The sequence below is a fragment of the Camelus bactrianus genome, chromosome 13 (genome assembly GCF_048773025.1).
Source record: "Camelus bactrianus isolate YW-2024 breed Bactrian camel chromosome 13, ASM4877302v1, whole genome shotgun sequence".
Taxonomy (NCBI): Eukaryota; Metazoa; Chordata; class Mammalia; order Artiodactyla; family Camelidae; genus Camelus; species Camelus bactrianus.
This window is the reverse complement of record NC_133551.1, coordinates 35,836,220-35,858,216: the sequence shown is the minus strand read 5'-3', so window position 1 is coordinate 35,858,216 and position 21,997 is coordinate 35,836,220. Positions and strand designations below refer to the sequence as shown.

At 40.6% G+C, this 21,997-nt stretch overlaps 1 protein-coding gene across 6 annotated transcripts in view; it reads left to right on the top strand.

Annotated features, from left to right (window-relative positions):
• FGGY (FGGY carbohydrate kinase domain containing) overlaps nt 1-21,997 on the top strand; it is a 389,130-nt gene that overhangs the window by 308,177 nt on the left and 58,956 nt on the right. For 4 of the 6 annotated variants that reach the window (XM_074376388.1, XM_074376385.1, XM_074376387.1 and 1 more), the window contains one exon: nt 9,952-10,035. The exons of the other annotated variants lie outside the window; for them this stretch is intronic. In XM_074376388.1, the coding sequence (XP_074232489.1) occupies nt 9,952-10,035 (84 nt within the window). The remainder of the gene's footprint in view (nt 1-9,951; nt 10,036-21,997) is intronic. 6 annotated transcript variants of the gene reach the window in all.

The window sequence follows — 21,997 nt, the reverse complement described above, 5'->3', positions numbered from 1 at the left end:
CTTAAATATTTCATTTAAATTTCCCCTTGACCCTTTTTCTTTTAGCAAGTGAATCAGGTAAGGTTCAAAAACTTAAATTTGTCATGTAAATGTCAGGTTTATATTTGCTGCTTTCATCTCCATCCACCACTTTCCAAATATCTTTGAGGCCTCTTTCAACAAGGGACACAAACAAAAATGTTAGTAAAACGGGAATTAAAAGAAAAAATAAGGAACAAAGATATAGGAAGAAGGAAACAACTTGGTGGCCGTGATTGAGCACGTAATTTGACTCTGAGCTTCCTGGCAGCCAAGACGAAAAAGAACACATGATAAGTTGCATAATTCTTATTTCAAAAAGAGGAAACAGTAGTTTCTTGGGGAGACAGAGCTTTTCCTACCACTAAATTGCAAAAGATACTTCACACGTGGGTTTTATGGAGAGACTTTGAGTGACAAAATAATAGTATTAACAACAGGTTTGCAAAAAGGTAGAGAAACAGTGTAGATTGAGGCCAAGGGCACAGACTCTGGAGTCAGCCCTAGCTTGACTACGTACTAGCACTGTGACTTGCTCTCCACTCTATTTCTTTATCTGTAGTGACGATCAGTAGCACATTGTGAGTTCTTTCTCTGCATCAGGAATGTACATTTAGTCCCACAACAGCTCTGTTATTCCCATTTTTATAGTTGAAGAATCTGAGGCACAAAGAAGTCAAATAACTTGGCTTATGTTGAAACAGCTAGTAAATGCCAGAACCAAGAAGTTTGGCACCCAAGTCATAACCGAGAGTTGAAGAAACATTTGTTCAGCTGAGCATCAAAGAGCTTAAGTGACTTGCCCAAGGTCTCAAGGTCAGAACTAGAAGCCAAGTTTTCCACCAGTAGCCCAGTAATGAGAGTTCTATTTATTGTGACCCTCTTATATACCAAGAACTATGGTAGGGGCTTTCCATACAATCTTCCTGGTACCTCTAACAACCTACACAGGCAACAGAGATCAGAAAGATTATAGGACTCAAGCATCCACTATAAGAAATGGCCCCATGTAAGAGTCAGATTCCAACGTCTGTGTTCTGTGTGTCACATTTTGGGAAGTGAGGTACACTGCACGCTGTCCAAGCCTCTCTCAAATTGATGCTTATGAAGTATCTTCCAAAGAATTGAGCCCACTCGTGAATGCTTGTGGATTTTAACTGGAGTTTTTTAAACAAAGATGGTAGAGTTGAGTGTTCAGCTTTTTCTGGGCTGTCTGGTATGCTCTCTGGTATCTCATGGAGATACGCATTTATTGTTGAAGTGCCAGTAACTTGTCGATGATGATTTTAATGTGTCAATTTATGAAGATGCTCTCATAACTAGGTATCTTTCCCTTCCTGGAATAAATCATAACTGCTAATGCAAAACAGTAGAGATGCTTACTAAGGCCCTGTATGGGTTACTTCATATGAAGGACAGGATGTTTTTGGCCCCTCAGAATTCAGATGTTGAACCCCCAACCCCAACGTGTGATGGTTTTTGGAGAGGTGACCTTTGGGAGGTGATTTGGATGAGATGAGATCTGGAGGGCGGGACCTTTATGATGAGATTAGTGCCCTTACAAGAAAAAAACACCAGAACTGGCTTTCTCTCGGAGGACTCAGCAAGAAGGTAGCCATCTGCAAACCAGGAAGAAAGCTCTCACCAGACCCTAAACAGGATCTGGGACTTCTAGCCTCCAGAACTATGAGAAAATAAATTTCTGTTGTCTAAACACCCAATCCATCATATTTTGTTATAGCAGCCCGAGCAGATTAAGACACCTCATTTAATCTTGACAATCTCCCCACCTGCAGGATAGGGGTTTTTATTCTTATGTTGTATTTGAGGAAACCCAGGCTCAGAGAGGTTTTAAGAAATTTGCCCAAGGCTATAGTTAATAAGGGGCAGAAGCAGAATTCAAATCAAGGCCTCTGGATCTGTATCCTCTGCTGATCTTCATTCTTTTTTTTTTTCCTTTACTCTATTTTCTTTCCTTTTTCTTTAAAAATATTTTGTGGCTTCTTAAATGTTCAGAAGTGAATTTTCTGAAAAGAAATGTCATTGATCAAAAATCAGGAGATAGTCTGCAGCCGAGTAGTGTGACAAGATCTGGCTGCTCTGTCCAATACTTCATACCATGACTTACGGCACCTCCACGATATCTTAGTCAGAACTGAAGTATTAGCTCCTAGAAGATTCTGCTCACACCCTCTCCAAAGTGGAAACTGAGCTTTATCTCACACTGAAATCTTCACTATCTCATCTTTCCCCTCAATCTTCTGGAACAGAATCTAAGATTTGGTAGGTCTCATATTGGAATTGGTGACTTGAGTAGCAGCTGCGAGGCTCACAACATCTTAAAGACAAGCTCGTGTCTCCTATTCAACCCAAGAAAGTATGCGCCTCTCCTTTGGGAGATGCTGTAATCTAGTAAAGAAAGCCCCAGGTGAGAGGGACCTAGGTCTTAACCTGTCATCACATTCCTGAGGGAATCCACGTGGTCTTGACCTCTGTGCTTGGTTGTTGGATATCTTCAAACAATGGCCTCTTGAGGTCACTTGTCCTCTCCAGGTGCTTATTTCATTTGTTTGTTTTATTGTCCTTTTAAAAAATGTTTAAATAAGAATTGCCACTCATCTAGGACTGTTGAGATGAAGAGCATTTGAAAGCTTTAATGACCTCTGTGAAGCCCAGATACAGTGATCAACATTGTTACAATGATTGTGTTTGAAACTGCTTTGAAAATGTAAATGCATGTAGACTTGGCTTCATTCATCCCTCTCTGAAGAAGAGGTGCCAACCTGTGTGCCCCAGGCCTGGGGACCAGCTCAGGATGATGGCAAGTTGAGGTGAAACAGAACCTGGACTTCAATATAGTTTTTCCTTTGAATTTCAGAGATCCTAGCTTGATCTTTAGGATGCCTACCACTCCTTCCTTTAAGAAAGCTGAGCAAAGCTTACCAGCAACTCAGTGATTCCAGCAGGCCAGGTGTATTGTCTTCTCATAGGCCACACATCTGGTAGTTGGATAAAGGTTTTCACCTCTTATCGAGAAGAGTAGAATTTGGTAGACTCAGCCAGAGCCATCTCTTCAGATGGAGGAAAGGTTAAGAAGACTCCACAAGACCCAGGCTGCAGACCTAGGGAAGAGGCCTGCGTGCCTGAGGAGACAGGGTTTCCCAATGTCCTAGGCCCATGAATGGATGACTTCAGCCAGGGGTAGAGCCCTGTACCTTCCTTTGGTGGGAAAAATGGATCAGAAGGACTTAGAGTGGTGGGCTTTCCTTATAGCTACTGTAAACTTCTGTATATTTCAATTGGATGGAAATTTAATCAGCTGTGGGGAAAGGAGAGTGGATGAAATTTTCTGATGGGGTATTAATGGGAGAAATTGGTCAAGTTCAGGGTCCATTGCTATTCCAAGTTTTGAAGCCTGCCAACAGTTCCTGGCTTCCACGTCTTGCTCTTGTATCCATTCATATTCTTATCCTCAGTCTTTCTATGCTGGTCTTCGCCTGCCGTCTCCTGCCTCCCTCTTTCTTTAGGTGCCTAAAGTCTTCCTGCTATTCCCTTTTCAAATTAGGACCTCACAAAGGGTACTGATGTAGCCAGCCCTCTGCACTAAAGAATAGAACGACTAATAATATCTCAAAGAATTGTCTGTTCTCCTTTCAGTAGTTTTCCAGACTGTGCTTTTGCTAGACAGTGTGGCAAGTATCATGTCACAGTTGTCTTTATATCTGCAGCCTAATAAAATGGAATCAAATCACAGACATGCCACTTTCATGGTAAAAAAAAAATTACCTACTGAATAACTGGGAGGGTATGCAAGGAAGGGAGTCATCCTCTCTCCTTATATTCACAAAAATGTGGAATCCATGTAGTTCTGGCATCTGTGACCTTTCCTCTGACCAATCCCCCATCCTTAGAAAGTCACCCATCCCTCCCTTGGCCATCAGTGCACTCCAAAGTGATCCTCTAATTCTGAATATCCTGGAAAGTAAAGAATTATAGTTAGAAGTTGGACGTATCCCATAACAATTCTGTAGGCTCCCAGGCCCTGGAAAATTAACAAATGGGAAAAAAGAACTTTATGAGATATCATCATGCTTACATTTTCTAAGCACAGACAATAGAGAGGTTCTAATAAATGCAAAGGATACATAAAACAAGAAACCGGTTTCAAGATCCATAAGAGAAAACTCAGTCGAATAGCCAAGAGGCAGAAATACAAAATGGCTTTCCACTTTCTGCTTCCTTCAGCCCCTCTGCCAATGTCATTAACTTCCTGTAATTTCTTATCTTAAAAGACAGTGTTTCTTCCCTGCGACTGTTTATATAAAACAAGCTTTAATTCTAGCAGTGCTATTTATCTTGACACCCACCTTCTCCTCCCCACCAAAAGAAGCAGTAGTGGAAGCATCCAAAGCAAAAGTCAGCAAAAGGAGATAGTGACAAGAGACCAAAATGAATTCAGCCATCATTTTAAGGGGAGTACTAGTGCAAAGAAAATAAGCCCCTCGAATCAACCAATTAATCAAAACCTTTTTTCCTCCCATGGTGTGAGGGTCGCCGTCTCAGTCAACCATTGACTCCATACACTCCCGCCATCAACTTTCTCTGCCACGCTCCCATAGACTCCTGTGTCTTGCATACCAACACGTGTAAGTGACCAGTTGAGAGCCGTGACTACTCATCCTTTCTGTAACTTGTGCCCGCAAGATAAACTATCCACGCTGACCACAGTGGTCTATCCTCAAGGTCAGTCCTTACAAACATCCTCATTGCTTGGCTGAAGCCTCTCCTTTGACTTTTTCACGAAGTTTACTTCATTTAGAGTCAGTTTATATTCATCACCTATTATGTGCTTCAAAGCCTGTGATTTTGTATGTGATAAAATATATCTCCACTCTGTTTTATTTTGTGAGAGTCAACTTTCTGTCCTTTTCAGTTCTGTTTGGCTTTCTGTCACCATATATACCAGTTTTATATTTTGCATAGTAAAGTGGATTATCATGATTTTACTTTCTGGAGGTTTGGATAGACTGCTCTAGAATGGATGTTCAGAAATATGAAACCATCCCATTTCTTGGCATGTTCAACCTAATTTACTTTTTTTTTCCCTTTTTCTGGAATGCAGCTAATAATTCATGTTCATTGGGAAAAAATAAGAAAATTCAGTTAAGTTGAAGGAAAAATATGAAAACACTGATCTTACTACTACCCTAAAATAACCACTATGTAAGTTTCTGGTTTCTATCCTTTTAGTTTTTTTGTGCATATTTTAAAAATATTTCATACTTTTTTAAAGTATAAAATGTATTCATACAGGGCATACTTTTTCGTAGCCTTTTTCCCCTACCCAAAAATACATAGTAAACATCTTTATCATTTTTGTAGGCTGTATAATTTTCTGCCCCATAGATAATATACCATGACTTATTTCCCCAGTCCGCTAGTTATGAATATTTAGGTTATCTCTGTTGTTTTAAAGAATGCTGCAACTAACTAACATCTCTGTAGCTAAATTTTTGCCCATAACCTAAATTATTTCCACAAAATAAATTATGGAGGTATAGTTGTTTGGTCAAAAAGTTTGCCCAACTTTTAGGGGTTTGATACATATTAGTACTTTATTTTCCCATCAAAGGTGTTTGAAAATTTAGGGCTCACATTTCTTGTGTACAAGGAGTCTTTTGCTGTGAATTTGAGTTTCATTTAGCTTTCATTCCCAGGTCTCTTATAATCCTATTCATGTCACATATGGTCCTGATACTGTCAACTTTTTTTAGTAGCCTTTTGCCCTTTGCTCCTTAAGCATGTGTTTCTGGAGATAGGAGATTCTGGTTTCTAATTAAATAGATTTAGGTTTCTGATTGGATTTTCTGAATGTCCTGTCCCATATGTCAATGCCACATAGAAAATCAACAGAAAATCCTGGAATGGTAATTAATAGTTTAAAGAAGGATTAGATTAAGAATGTGATGCTGGCCCTCACAATTCATTACACTTACTGCCATACCTGGTTACCAGTACATTCTTTTCTTTTCCAGAATTGCTATCCCTCCATACACACACACACACACACACACACACACACACACACACACACAAAGGCAACAACAAATTCAGGTTCTGATTAATTATAAATCTCCTTGTTCCAATCCAATTTGCAGAATGGTACCATGGATATAAAAGTCAAAAATCAGCTCAAAATTAGAATTCTGTTTTTAGGAAATTATTTCAATGCATAAGATATAACACATTTGGCTCTCCTGTTCCTTACAGGGTGATCTGGGAACAGGGCCTGTTACTTTCTATCCTTTATCATTCATGGAATCCTTGTAGCAACCTACAGGTGTTAACAGTCCCCACTGTGCAGATGAGGACAGTGAATCATGGAGCGGTCATATAACCTTGCTTTATACAAAGTGCATGCTTTTTTTGTTCCATCAAACCATGCTCTTTATATTCCAGTAAACATACATCTGTTGCTTGGAAAAGGCATAGATTCCAATATGGCAACTCAGCTGCCCTTCTACGAGGTGGTATGGTTTATAGAAAATATCATCATCACCACACATTTGTCATCACTGCTTGGTTGAGTATGGGATATAGAAATAAAAAGAAGAAATGTACCCTCTTTGGTTTGGAAATTTTCTAATCCTTCTGCCTGGAGAAGATTCCATACCATGACCTCAGTAGTATTTTATTTATTTGTATTTAATCATAATCTGCCCATTTACTTTTTATAGAGATAGATGTTAAAAAGCACTTTAATTAAGAGCTTTAATAAAAAGACACTTTTTATAGTACTGTTATTAACACAGAGATTCAAGTTAACAAACATTTTTTTTCCCAAATACCTCCTTCCCCCTGCAGTTTTTACTCAGGAACTGAAGAATTGGGCTTTTATAAAAGCAAACAATAGCCAAACATCTATTGAGTCCTTTAGAAACTTCAGAATTGTTACAGAACTATATTTCTAAAATAAAGTTTATCTAAGTCTTTGACTTCACTTTGTTCAAGACAACAGTTCATACTGATGCATATCTGAAAAAGTACATAATATTATTTCATAGAAATGAATACCTATAAGTAATTAATTCCTCATTCTAGTGACCATTTATGCCTTTATTTTTCCAGCAGAGACATTTTATAATAACAAAGACGTTTATCATGAAATGTCTTTGTTGGAAAAAATTAGAAATGAATAGGTTGGGGTATTTTTTCCCCTTTACTCTAAGATTACTCATGAATAGAAAATCCATGCCGTATAAATTTATATTCAACACAGTAAATTAAGCTATAGATTCAAATACAGGACAAGGGAAGACAAGACCTTTAGTTAAATCAGGAATTTTCTGTAATAGGGAAAATGTCCTGAAAAATGGCCTCCCCCCCCACACATACACACATACATACATACACATATATACATATATACTACATACTACTGGACAAAATTTGATTCAAAGTCATGGAATGTATAGAGGGTCTTACTGAAGTCTTTGAAAGACTTTTAATTCCAGCCTTGAGGCAAATGATTAAGAAGTATGCAGAAGAAAAATATAATGATTACAGTTGCTTATTGGAGGTGTTTGAGACTGCCATGAACCATAAAGTACCATGGGTTTAGAAACTTGGGTGGCACGTTTCTAAAACCATATGCATATCAAAGAAATTTGAACATTTGAAAATTTAGTACCATGTTAAAAGTTATGTATAAGGAAATCTCCTATTCTGATAACATCATAATTTTACAAATGAAGAAACAGGGCAGGAGAGCTTAAGTGACTTACCAAAACCAATGGCTAGAAAGGAACTGAACCAAAATCCAAGGCCTAACCTAGGATTTCAAAGCTGGGGATTGTTCAGCTGGTTCACACATGGAAATAGACTGTTCCCCAGAAGTGTGATTGACATTATTTAAGAAAACTAATACCAGTAATAGACAACTAGAACTTGAATGTACATTGAAATGTCACTGTGTTAGTCAAGGCTCCCACAGAAGACATCTTCAAATTAGAGAGTTTAGTAGAGGGACTATTTCAAGATAGGAAACTGAGGCTTAGAAAGTTTAAGTCACAAACCCGTGGTCTGATAGCTAACAAGTGGCACAGCTGGTGATCAAATCTAGAGCTGACTCCAAAGTCCATGCTCTTCTTAGGGGGGAGGGTATAGCTTAGTGGCAGAGCACATGCTTAGCATGCATGAGGTCCTGGGTTCAATCCCCAGTACTGCCTTTAAAAAAAATAGTAATTAAAATAAATAAATAAACTTAATTACCTCCCCCGCAAAATAAAAGTTTTAAAGAAGTTTTAAATTTTGAAAAACAAAACTAAACTAAAAACAAAGTTTATGCTTTTCTTACAGACTTCCCCAGGGCCATGCTTAAAATTATCTTGACATTCATATCCAGCAAACAATGCAGGGTTATAGGGGGATCGCCTTGTTTGGAGATCCACACTGTATTCTCTGGTGTTGGTAACAACAACCAAGTCATGGTTTCTGGGAATAGACACACCCCAACTCCCAAAAATCAGACAGCACCATTTATGGGACCCATGTTACTCCACTTTATAAGGTCTTTCTTTCCCAGCCCAGCCAGCCAACAGAAGGTGAAGTCAGTTTGTTTCTAAGTGGTTCTTGTCTGTTTCTATCTCATTTTAGATCTGGGAGGTCTGGAAGAAGATGGGGAGAAAGACTTCATGAGAGGGACACATTTCCTTAGAAATGTTATTAATTGGCTGCACAAAACAAAAGAAGGAAATAAAATATCTGCTCCTTACTAAGTAAAGGCATCTTCTTCCCTTATCTCATTAAAAATTAAAAGCACTCTTGGTTTAAGTAGGCCAAATTAGTAATTAAGTGCTATATAATCAACTTGTGTAAACGTAATATTGAAGGGGAGGCCAAATTAATCACTCTGCTGGCTTGTTTTTGCCCCCATTAATGCACCTTTTACTCAGGTCCTTCCTGTGATGTCAGGATGCATTTTCTGCTCTCCTCCGCTGCTGGAGATAGGGTGGGCTGGATAGCTGGGCTAACAGATGACAGTGGGCTAGATCTGGGACAGGCATGTGTCTGGGCCCTAACTCAAATAGGTGATGAGGCTCCCTATTTAATTTTTTGAGCCAAGGGTCATCAACAGGAAGCTGCCATGGGACAGGGACAGTCCTAGATAGTAGCAGGACAAAGAAGAATTAAACACATCTTGGGGTCCATGGAGGTCCGGTCCAGTGGGGAGGAAGTAGGGATAGACAGATATGGTTATAAAAAAGTCAACACTAAGTGTAAAGGCAAAGATCAAGGGACCTTGGCTTGGACTCATATCATGGCTCTGCCACTTACCTTGGGTGAGTTACTTCATTTCTCTGTGCGTCAGAGCCCTCATCTGTAAAAGACCACAGTAGAGGTGGGAAGGGTATATAGCTTAGTGGTAGAGCACATGCTTAGCATGCACAGTGTCCTATGTTCAATTCCCAGTATCTCCATTAAAAAGCAAACAATCAAACAAATAAATAAACCTAATAACCCCCCCAAAAAAACAACAAAAAAACCCCAAACATCAAAGTACTATCTGCATCATGGATGTATTTTCTCCCAACTCATATTGTAAAGAGTAGACATGTTAGTATGGGTAAAGTAGAACAGTGTTTATTTCATGCTGGCTATTTGTTTCAATACAATTGCTATACGATGGGATAATGGAGCACCAAGGAAGCAGTGTCTTACATTGTCTTGAGGGCTGAGAATGTCCTTCTGAGACAGCAACATTTGAACAGGGCCATAGAGGATTAGCTAGTGATAGAGCTGGAACTCTGGATGGGGCGAGGGGTGGGGGGAGCTGGGACCCCGGGTCTGCACTTAATCTTCACAGGGGAGTACCTTCTCTGAAAGCAGGAGGAGCATGTACCTTAATCCTGAACAAATCTCTCTCCATTTCAGCTCAGCTCAATGAATATTAGTAATAACTGCTGGAGCTCCATCATGTTATGGCCACTGCCTGCCGAGTATTGGGGGTGGAAGAGGGTAAGTGAGCTGAATCTATTGTGGGCAGGATAAGAGGAGATCAAACAGGGCAGAAATAGGCCCTCAAAATCACCTTGCTTCATTCAAGGTGATGGCATCTCCTTGGCTTGCTGGCTATGTGAACATACCTGGCCAGGCGAGGTATTTAATTTCTCAGAGCCTCAGTGGCATATTCATGGACCCCACTGAGTCACTGCGGATATTCCATGAAGGAAAACACATTTTGCACACATTACTATTTCCTGTATTAATTTCATCCTTACCAGAAAACCAGTGAAGTAGGTGGTGTCACTGTCCCATTTTGAAGTCGAGGCATCAACATACGGATAAGCGGGCCTAAGTTCATGTGGATGGCTAGTAGGGGGAGGAGGGTTTTAATTTAGCTAACTTGACTCTAGGCCCACCCTCTGTACATCCCCTGAACCCAGTACTTCAGAGGACACCTAGAGCTAGATTTACATATGATGTGCTAGAAATAGAGCAGATGTCACTTAATTATGTCCTGGTCCCTCACTCCATTCCACTGCTTGTGGGAATGACAGGGTTAAGCCTACAGCCATGGTAACCCTTTAACTGGCCGGGCAGGTGGGGACAGGCCAGAGTAACTCACCAGGAATGATCCGTCCTTGGATGCAGTGAGAATGCATCTCCTTGCACTGATCTTAGCACTTCTGCTTTGGGAAGAAAACAGTTTATTTGTTTATCATTTACACTCCCCTTCCACAAAGGATTTGAGGAAGCTTATAATAAACAACTAAGCACAATAAAACTAAGCAAAATAAAACTCACAGGTCAGAAACTATGTAGAAAGAGGAGAATATACCAACCACTTAGACTAGGGGTCCTCAAATATATGTGCCTTCAGGTGTCAGGTAGTCCATATAAACATGGGAAAATACCGGCAAAGGACAAGATGATTTCATTCTGTACTGGGCTGGAGAATGTTCACTCTGCCTAAGGACATTGAAATTTAAATTGTTTTAACCCTGCATTGGTGAGTGCCAGACCCAGCAGATTTATGGGACAGATTTGGCCTATGGGTCTCTAACCCATAGATAAGGGGATTACTTTGAGCTTCCAGGCAGCCAACACAAAACGGGGAAATATGTCAAGTCATACAGTGTTTGCAGAGTTACGGAAGCATATCAGTTCTCCAAAAGAGACCAGCTATTCCCTGGTTTCTAAAATTGCCGTTCCATTAAAAACACACCTAGAAATCCTTCCATGGAACTTTACAGAAGCAGCAGAAGGATTCATCATATACTGCCTTACTAAGGGTCCAGAGCAGAGCACTGAAACTTGACTCCGGGTTAAGGATTGCCCCAGCTTATAACTTTCTGGAGCTGTCACTTGCCCCAGGGGTTGAACTGAGGATACCCAGCATGGTAGCTGGATGGCATGCCCCTTACCACTCTTCCGTGACTGTTCCTTCCCTCAGCCAGCTTCACAAACAAAACTGTGTCAGTGACCTAGGAGTGTCTTAGAGGACCTCAGTACTAAAGCTTTTTTACCAGCCTGGCATCAGGGAAGTGGTAAAATGAAGCACCCATCAGTCGAGAAGGGCAACAGATGTTGAAGCAGATCAGATGTCAGTAAACAGCAAGCCTACAGAGGCCACTGAACTTGGCATCCTCTTGGCAAAAATACACTGTTGCCTTCAAGAGGGAACGCCATGGACTTCATAAACTGCATTAAGTGATGTATTTATTTTCTTAATCTCTACTTTTTTTTAAGGGCAAATGTAATGTTCACAGAGTGTTCTAGGCTTTCAGCCCTAGAAATGTAGGTCTTCAAAATATCCTCCCGGTAATTATGAGAAGTTTCATGTTCAGCTTATCTAGGACTCTCCCTTTTGCTGTTAGCAGTATGATTCATATTGTAAGTAATAAATAGGACCATGGTTAAGAGCGTGGACTCAGATATCTGTCACATAAATCTGGGTTCCAGTCCTGAGTTCAAATGCTATAGCTGTCCATTAGGTCAATCCCTTTACCATTCTAAGCTGGTTTTCTCTCTGTAAAAATAAGACTATTAAGAATGCATACCTCATAAGATTGTTGTGGGGGGTTAAATGAGATAATATGTATGAGGTATTTATTTAGCAGTTACTGGTATGAGTAAACTTTCAGTGAGGATTATACAAAATAAGAGTAATATTTATGAAGATTCCTACCATTATTACCTGACCATAACTCACATGTTATACTGGTTTTGTGTATATTATTGAAAGGTGACTGGGCCCCTTATTTGCCTGTTTGCTCTCAGATAATGTATTCACCCCTGCTCTGCTGTGTATTACATATTCCAGGATCCCTTACAACTGGCCTTTGGGTAGGTTTGGCCAATGGGAGATACTGGTGGAAGATTGACATGCAGGCGGTGGGGAGAAGTCAGGCCATTCCTCTCTTTCACTAGAGCAGCAGCTGCATCTCCTGTGTGATTCTAGCTCCCAGCCTTTCCCTTCAGGTCCCAGTTCTGACCACTCAGCCCTTCTTCGGTTTCAGTTCCAGCCTGGTATCACCAGCCCCTGGCTCTGGTCACTCCACTGCCTGTCGTCTCTTGATCCCTAAGAGGAGTAGCCGCTTTTTGCTGTCACTGATCTCTGAGTTCCTTCAACATCACCTGTTTGGCTTCTTAATTTATTCTGTCATCTATGAAGCCAATTTCTTGTACTAAATTCTTTTGGTTGAACGACCTAGACTGGTTTCGTTCCTCCTGACTGGACTCTGACTGTTATAGCTGCGTTTAGATATTAAAAATGAAGTCAGTCCTTATGGTGAATCCACTTCCCCTTCTCTCTCCCTGCTGGAATGAGCCAGGCCACCTGGAGAAAGGATTGATTATTATCACCAAGAGCAGTTCACTTTGACTAAGGGACACCAAAAAGACAAAAAAAAATTGACCTAAGTGCCTTTAATGAATACCCGACTGTGAATAACCTAACTCTGAATTGGGCATTGAGGCCAGTGGCCACATGCTTACCACCTCTCTGAGGAGACATGATGTATTACAAGTCAGAGCCAGGCACAGTTCAAGGTAGTGTCTAGTCAAAGGGAATAGAAGCTCCTCTTTCTTGAACCAGAGCTCTGAACCATTTTAAGTGAGTCACTGTATTATGTATGTGATTATCTTCATCACTCAAATGAGGAAATAGAGGCTCAGAGAGGGCAAGTGATTTGCCCAAATTCACACAGCTATAAAGTAATGGCTTTAGGAGTTTAAGTCTTTATGTCTCAGAGCTTATGTTTATTAAGACATATCTTTCCCTCAAGGTTTTCTAAGCTTTCTTCCTGTTTCAAAGCAAATTATAAGAAAGCTACATGCATAACTCATATTACTCTGGTCTTCTGGTAGAAATTTCCTTGCAGAAACAATATTTAACCTTTCTCACCTAATTCTCACAGTAGGTTTACATGCAAAGTTGATTTTTTTCATTTTTACAAATGAGGACACAGACTCAGAAAATTAAAAGCACTTACCCAAGGTCACACCGGGTGTTAGTATTTAAGCTGGAATTTGAATACAGGTTTTTTTCTATCCCCAAGCCTGCACTATTTCTACTGGTGGCATCACAGTATTGGATTGTGTGATAGAAGGCCAAATGTTTACAATTTTTAAACAGAAAAAGAAGAAAGGCAAGGCTGAGTTCCCCACCTCCAAGGAGCTGACAGTCAGGCTAGAAAAATAAAAGTGAAGCAACCCGAAACCAGAGAATGTCATTCTCTGATTTCTGTAGATTATATATCTACTCCCTGGTAACAGCTACAAACAGGAAAGAGAAGAGTAGTTTTGTATACGAAGTAGGGCTTGAAGTGGAAATGTTACCTTAGATGAGCAGAGAAGCAGTGGGAAGTGGGCTTTTCTGGCAGAGGTGCTAGTGAAAGCAAAAGAATAATACAGAAAAGACATCAACTCAGCGCCTAGGAAGGATCCCAGTTCGGGAGGAGCAAACGAGAAAGCTCAATATGTAAGGACCACAGGTGACTGGGAGTGGGGGTTGTCAGCTATAAACAGATCTTTAGGAGTTTGATTAGGAGTCTTGGGAGCATCATTTGCCCAATATTCCCTCATTCTATCATTAAAAAAAAAAAGTTGTAGGCTAATATTCTCACTTTTTAGAAATCAGCAACATTAAGTGCTTCTTAGATAATATTACTGCTTTCTGCTTGAGAAAAAAGCCCGTAAGTTAGTTCAGTCTGGGAGTAACAACAAAGGTTTGTTAGTTATCTCCAACAGTTTTGAGGACTCCCTGAACTAGAAGGGGAATGCTCTTTAAATGCCCCTAGAAAGTTATCTTGTTTCACAAGAATACATTTGTGTATAGAGTGTTAGATCATGTTTGGGAATTTTAGGATGGAGAAGGCACTTTCTGAGACAATGCCACTGAGATACAGGAAGCAAGCAACCCACTCACACCCTCTCAAAATCTACCCCTTCTCCCTCCCCACCTCCCTGCCTCTCAGCTGACACATTAGCCTGGAGGAACCTGTATGTTGGATGGAGTCGATCAGACTGAAATTCCTACCAAGTTGGCAGTGTCAGTTTCACCTGTCAGCATCTCTGATGAGGAGGGATCCTGACAGACCAGACTGGTTTAGATAATTGGATTACAGCAGTTTTCTTCATCTGAGCAAGCCGACTAACCACTGCAGAGAGAAATTTACAGACAGTCCTAAAGTAGAGATTTGAGCTAGTGCTTAGACTCCTAGGAAGTAGCAGGCTTTGGGGTGCTGGGATCCCTCTCTTCGAAGGGCTCCTGAAAAGGATAACAGAGGGTATTCATGTTATTTCATCAGTCACTGTGTATACGATTTTGTGGATTAACTCACTTAATCCTCACAACAGTTCCATAAGGTCCTGATATTCGTTGTGCTTTGCAAATAAGGAAGCCTTTGCATATAAGGAGGCCAAATCACAAAGAGGTTAAATACCTTCCTAAGGTCACATCGCTAGTAAGATGTGCTCAGGTCGGATGCTCTGACCATGTCGTCTGCTCACTGGGATAATACTGGAACCCATCTATAAAGTTGCTTGGGGGCACTCCTCAGGGTAAAGTCCACCTCTACACTTGCCTCCCCACCTGTGTTTCCTCTAAGGCTGCCCTTAGATGTTTCAGTGTCCACTTACTTAACTTGGGTGTGAGCTTCCAGGGAAGGATCCAAGCCTTCCTCAACCTTACCCAGTAGCAGGTGCTGCATCCACGTGTGTTGTACTGAAGTGGAGGTGAAATTGACAGAGACTTGTGGTCTCCCTGCAGCTGCCTGAGATAGTTGGTTACACAGGGAGCCAGCCACTGAAAACAATGGGGCCATTGTGGATGGATGTGGGTTGAAAGCCCTTAGCAGTTAAAATCTGACCCAAGACCACCTCGTTCTTAGCTCTGTCTCTGAAAACAGTTTTCCCTGTTCCCACTAATACTCACTCCACACTGTTCCTTGTGATTCTCAGTTACTCGTGTTTTCAAAGATAAGCTCCTCCATCCTCAGTGTCAGTTCAGTTACTAAACAACTCAATATATATGAACTGGGAGAAGAGGTCAACATCTTTGGGCTTCAGATTCCTCATCTTTACACTGAAAGAATCAAGTTCTGGGTTTCAAAAAATTTAAAGAAGTGGAGCATTTGGGAGGCTGGTGATTGAAACAGAAGGTGTGCTGTGTCTCCTGTTTACTGCGTCCCTCCCTCCAGTGTGGCAGCCTTGGTGGGTCTCAACTGAACACGAGAAGTACTGGACTCAATTGTTTCAAAGGCAATAACCCAAAATATATTAAAGTAGTTAACACAAATACTTAATAATGTAATGACAAAATAACTTCAAGATAGAAGATCCAAGCCCTTGAGAGAGATCAGTTCGAGGACTCCCGGCGGGACCCCATGCCTGCTTGACTGTTGGATACTGGGTGCTCCCGGGGGAGGGTGTCAGCTTGGCTTGATCATGTACAGTGGGTCAGGGAAGCTGTAAAGCCTCTGGGCCCCATCCTCCTGGACTGGAAACAGACTGCGTGCCGTGGCACTGGTGAATTAGAAATTCTATCCAGCGACTCTTGGAGATTGATTTTCCGTCTGGGGATCTGACCTCTTGCTTCACCAGCAGAGGAGGAGATCAGACTGTTCTGGGAGGAGTCAGCGAGCTAGTCCTCTGAAAGCCCTTTTCTTTTTTTTCCTTTTTCTGTCTTTCTTTTATGACTGTATATTTCAAAGGGTATTTCTGATTACTTTGGGGGCTTAACACCACCAGTTTGAATCCGTCTTGGCATTTAGAGCTTTGGATATCCATACCACCCCCCACATTGGTGCTTTGTGCTAGAAGATTAGTGAAGATTTAATTCCATTTATGTCATTGGATTTATTTTTATTTTTAAACTTTTGGAGTCAGGGATGAATGCCCTGTTTCCTTTATTTTTTGTCTGTTTTCACAGATCCCTTATGTGAATGCCTCAAGGGTAAGAATCTTGTTTCAGCAAGATTTCCTTATATTCCTTATTTCCATATCTCCAGTGCCTAACACAGAGATTGACCACTGACACAGAGTAGCTGCTTGGTACACATTTGTCCGTCACTCAACAAATATCCCCCTCGGTACAGTGATGTGTGAAATAACCGTCATATCAGTCTTCATCACATTTTACAGTTGAGTGTAAGAGGCAATTAAAAAATAAATACAAACAAATGTATGCTCTATCATGGGTTAAGGGCTGTTAAAAAAAAAAAAAAGAACCATTTCAGTGTAAGGACAAATTAGAATGATGGATGGATGAATGGAAGTGAAATAGCCTCAACTGCCAACCCCACTTCTCTGTCTTATCTCTTTGTAAGTCATTATCATTGCTCTTATTTTCATGATCACAACTGCTGTCATTTCCTGAGTATCCACCACATTCCAAGCTCTGTGCCCCATCTTCATATTTAGTACATCAAGTTCTCAAAATATCTTTGCCATTTAGGCTTTCTTATCTCTTATTCCAGATGAAAAAGTAAGGCCTGGGGAAGATTATTAACTTGTTTATGATTAGAGAGCTACTAAATGTCAGAGATGAATCCGAGTTGGTCTGACAGACCCTCTGCATTGAGCAAAAAGGAAAAAAATTCCAAAGGTTATCGCCAGGGATCCAACAGGGGTCCCTGTTTGAGAAACACTACATCCAATCTTGTTGCAAAAGATCAGTTCTGTTAGATGAGAGAAGAAAGAAAAAAGAAAAATCTTCACTGGAGAGTGAGAGGGAAAAGGAGAAAGATGGTATTCTTCAAATTGGACATCTTATCAGCCTAGCAATAATAAACCATCACCATGGGAACAGGAACTCTAATTAATAACAGATGTTGAGTCACTTTAAAAACCACACCAGCTGAATGCCAAGCTAGTGCTGTAACCCCCTCTCCCCTGCCGCAGCTGGGCTAAGCAAGCTATGGTCTTGTTGGTGAGACCCGTCTTGCATGGGTGGATCAAACTCTGGACTTGGCATCAGGAGATTTACATCCAAGCCCCAGATCTACCCTTCCTGAGCTCTTTTGCCTTGAACCATAAGCTCATCAATAGTGGGAGGTGGCTATGATTAATTTTGTCATGATTATTATTAGTAGTAGTAGTGGTAGCTTTCTGAGATTCAATTTCAAGATCTACAAAATGATAAGTCATGTCATTTCAGCAGTTACTACAGGACGTGCCTGTAGAGCCCTGTGTGGCACAGACAGTGTGCCATGACGTTTAACCATGCTGGTGCTGATGCTGGAGAGGAAGGGGAAGGGGAGGAGGGAGAAGAGAATTGCAACCATGTACACGTGTAGAGCTGGAGAAGCTCTGAGGTGTGATACAAACGAGGGCGTTCTACTCATTGTCAAAATATTTTTGGTCAGTTCATGGGCTGGTCAGCTCTTTCTTATGTCCAGTTTTCTCAAAGATTCTATTGTCTATGTTGCCTTTTTGTCCAGCCCAGGATGCCTGTCTCTCCTGATTCTGGCTATGCAGTTTAACAGGGGGGAGGACACACAGGACAAAGAATTGATAGAAACCAGAAGAAAAATTCACTCAGAGCTCAAGTTCTCTCCAGGCCAGGATTTCCCCAGGAGTGTTCTTTGGGATATTCCTGGAAAGAATTCGTGTGGGAAATGCTACGCTCAAGTTAACTAGGTATCTTTATAGCAAGCCTTCTCATAAGACTTTAATATATAAACATACATTGTGAACTTCCCAGGTTGGAGATGCATATAGAATATAGACTTTCCTAAATTTACTTGATCAAAGAATTAGTTTTTCATGGAGCATCTTACTTTGCTAAAGGACCAAACACTGGGAAATGCTGCTCTAAGCCCATGGTCAAGACCATGAAGTGTACAAGGAATACCACATAACGGATTTGAAAACTCCCACCAATCTTCCTGTCCATTCATGTGTCCATGTAGCAAATTAAAAGAGCACTAATGCTGTATTTGGCAGTGACTACATGCCAGATGGTGGAGAAGCAACAAGAATATCCATCCATTTCCCACCCTTACCCTCTCAGACTCTTCTGGACCTACTTGGGTAAGAGAGAAATTGCCTGGCAATTTCAATGTAGAGTGACAAGTGAGCAGATGGCAAGCATGAGGTGCCATGGACCAGGGGTGGGTTCTTCTTATCCAACTCATGGGTCAAGAAAAGTTTCCCAGGTGAAGTAACTTCCAACCTGAGATCCAAAGGAACAATTAGAGCTGTTAACACATTGTCAGTGCACTTTCCAACACAATGTCCCATTGCATCCCCATAGGAACCCTCTGCGTCAGAGGACGTGAGAGTGGTAACAAGAGTCTCAACTGCCCCTTAATGAGCTCCAACCACAGGTCAGGGGCTTTTCTAGGCAGTTTATATGCTTATTGCGTTTAACCTTTACAGCAATGAATGGGAGCCTCAGTTTACAGAAGAAAAATTGAGGCAACCTAAATGTCCATCAATAGATGGCTGTATAAAGAAGTTGGAATACTACTCAGCCATAAAAAAGAATAAATTAATGTCATTTGCAGCAACATGGATGGACCTGGAGATCATCATACTAAATGAAATGAGCCAGAAAGAGAAAGAAAAATACTGTATGATATCACTTATGTGTGGAATCTTTAAAAAATGACACAAATGAACTTATTTACAAAACAAAAACAGACTCACAGACATAGAAAACAAACTTATAGTTATCAGAGGAAAAAGGGGATGGGGAGGGATAAATTGGGAGTTCAGGGTTTGCAGATACTAATTACTGTATATAAAACAGATTAAAAACAAGTTCCTATTGTATAGTACAGGGAATTATATTCAGTACCTAGTAGTAGCCTATAATGAAAAGGAATATATATATGTATAGCTGTCCCTGTGCTGTACACCAGAAATTAACACAACATTGTAAACTGAATGTACTTCAATTTAAAAAATTAAAAATCAATTTAAAAATTAAAAACAAAGAAATTGAGGTTCAGGTTAAGATTGCACAAATCTGCATATGTGATTCATACAGAACCAGGACTTGAACCCAGATCTCCACAGTTCCAAAGCCATCTCCCCTTACACCATCATCCACCTGTGCTGAGCCTGGCCCATGGCTAGTCCATGACAGAGTTTCCACCGGAATGAGAACTATAGAAAAGTAAGCAGAGCATCATCAGTTTTCTACTTAAATGATTTATGTTATCCTGAGACGTACCCGGGTCCCAATTGTTTGGTGTAGAAAGTCCTATGCTTTTTTTTTTTAATATTACCATATATGAGAATATTTTCTAATTTACTTGGCAAATTAAAAACTTGCTAACTGTATGTTATTCTCAAAAGTAATTTTGGAAGTGTTATTGTCCAAGGAATTTAAAAATCTTGGAAATACTCCATTGGCTACTTTATAGAACATGCTCATTCTAAGGGCGAGAGGAATTGGCAGCAGCACATTGCTTTGGGTTGGTTGGTTCAAACTTGGATGAGTTACTAACCTCCTTGGACCCAAAGTGTCCAGCAGCCATCAATGGAGACAAAGTAGGATAACGGGGCATCTCCCCAATGGGCACTGGTGGAACTCAGGATAGTCTTGGCTGATATGTGGATACTCTTTTTCTAAGTTATATATTTATTTTAACACATATTAGAAAAAGATAACCCACACCATACCTATGTTTCCAGAGGCAATTTTGCTTAGAAGAAGGCAATTTGAAAAAAGAGAAAAAAGTTTATTCAAAACTGAGAAAAAAATGTTACATGTATAATTATTACAGATGGCACTTGGATATGGAAACAATCATGAAGATTTTATGTGAGTTACTAAAGTTTGTGAAGTAATAAGATTATGGGTGTGAAAGTGTCTTTTGCATAGAAGACCCCAGTAAATGATTCCTTCTTTTCTGATCCACCTGGCTAGGAAGTGGCAGAGCCCAGGACTCAACCTCGTAGCCTCAGACTCCCAGTCCAGTGCTCCTTCCACGGCACCTTTAACTGCCTACCTCACCCAGCATCCTTCCTCTCTCCACTCAGCCCTCAGGAAAAAATGCAGTGAGTGGCTTTTTCAGAAGTGGCTCCTAGCTTTGCAAAAATGTTCTGGTGAATGTCAGTAAGAAATAAAGTATACCTAACAGCATAGACAGTGTTAACGTTTGAAAAAAACAGGAACTGGAATCTGAGAATTGAAAGGGCCCTCAGGAGTCATCCCACCTAATCCTGCCTTTTATGGATGAGGAAGTGGGGACCCAGAGAGGGGAAGTACTTTGTTCAGAGCTCTTAGCTGATCAAACCAGGATGAGAAATCATATAACATGCAGATATAAAATGTTACATAAAAAAAAAAAAAGAAGAACTGCTTCCTGCCTTCCAGAAAAGTAGCAGGAATGCACAACAAAAGAACTTTTACTTCCACAAATCTAAAAATTTGGGAGGTCATGTTTCCTACTGTGCCAAGCAAGAGAACCTTGTAAATAATCACTGGAGAAGGCATTCCTGGGTGTATTATTTTGTTTGTTTGTTTTAATTGTAAAACACACAGGACATAAAACTTACCATTTTTGTGTGTACAGTTCAGTGGTGTTAAGTATTATTCACGTTATTGTGCAACCAATATCCAGAACTCTTTTCATCTTGCAAAAGTGAAACTCTGTACCTATTAAACAATTACCCACCCCCTTCCCTCCAGGCTCTGGCAACCACGATTCTACTTTCCGTTTCTGTGAATTTGACTCTTCTAGGCACCTGGAATAAGTGGAGTCATAGTATTTATCTTTTTTGTGACTGGCTTTTTTCACTTAGCATAATGTCCTCAAGGGTCATCCTTGTGATAGCTCGTGTCAGAATTTTCTTCCTTCCCATTTATTTTCTTGATGCAACACAGCCTGTTGTGGTATCCATCATCGCCGTGAGGACTTCGGCACGCTTAACATTTGAGGGACTTCTCTCCAGTGGGGGAAGTAGATAGCTCAGGCAGTGAAAAGCAGTATCTGAGAAGAACTCAAACTCTCTTTTTCCAGTCTTTTCTAAGTAGGTGATAAGAGAGATGAATAAGATTGCATGCTGTGTCGCCCACCCTCACCCCGAGTCTCCTTCATTGCTTCTGCTCCAAGTCTTCAGGCAGCCACAGAGAAGCAGTGGGGTCCATTAGAGATTAAGAGTGGTTTTTCAAGGAAAACAGACTTGGGTTCCAGTCTAACCTCTATAACTTACTAACTCTAGGATCTTGGATACATGAATAACCTCTTCAAGCCTCAGTTCGATCATCTGTGAATGGACAGCATAATACCTATATCCATCCCCTCAAAAAAAAAAAAAAAAAAAAAACCAAAGCTTTTTCCCCATTTGTGAGTGATAAAGCATTCTTTTCTGTACTTTCCTGGACCTAAACTTAGTTTCTCAAATTAAAACACAATACTCATACTGTGACCTCTTCCACTGGGTTGTTCAGGGATGTCGTGTGATGTTATCTGACACTTGGGCCACCCTGAGATGTCTCATTCCAACCTGAGGGTTTTAG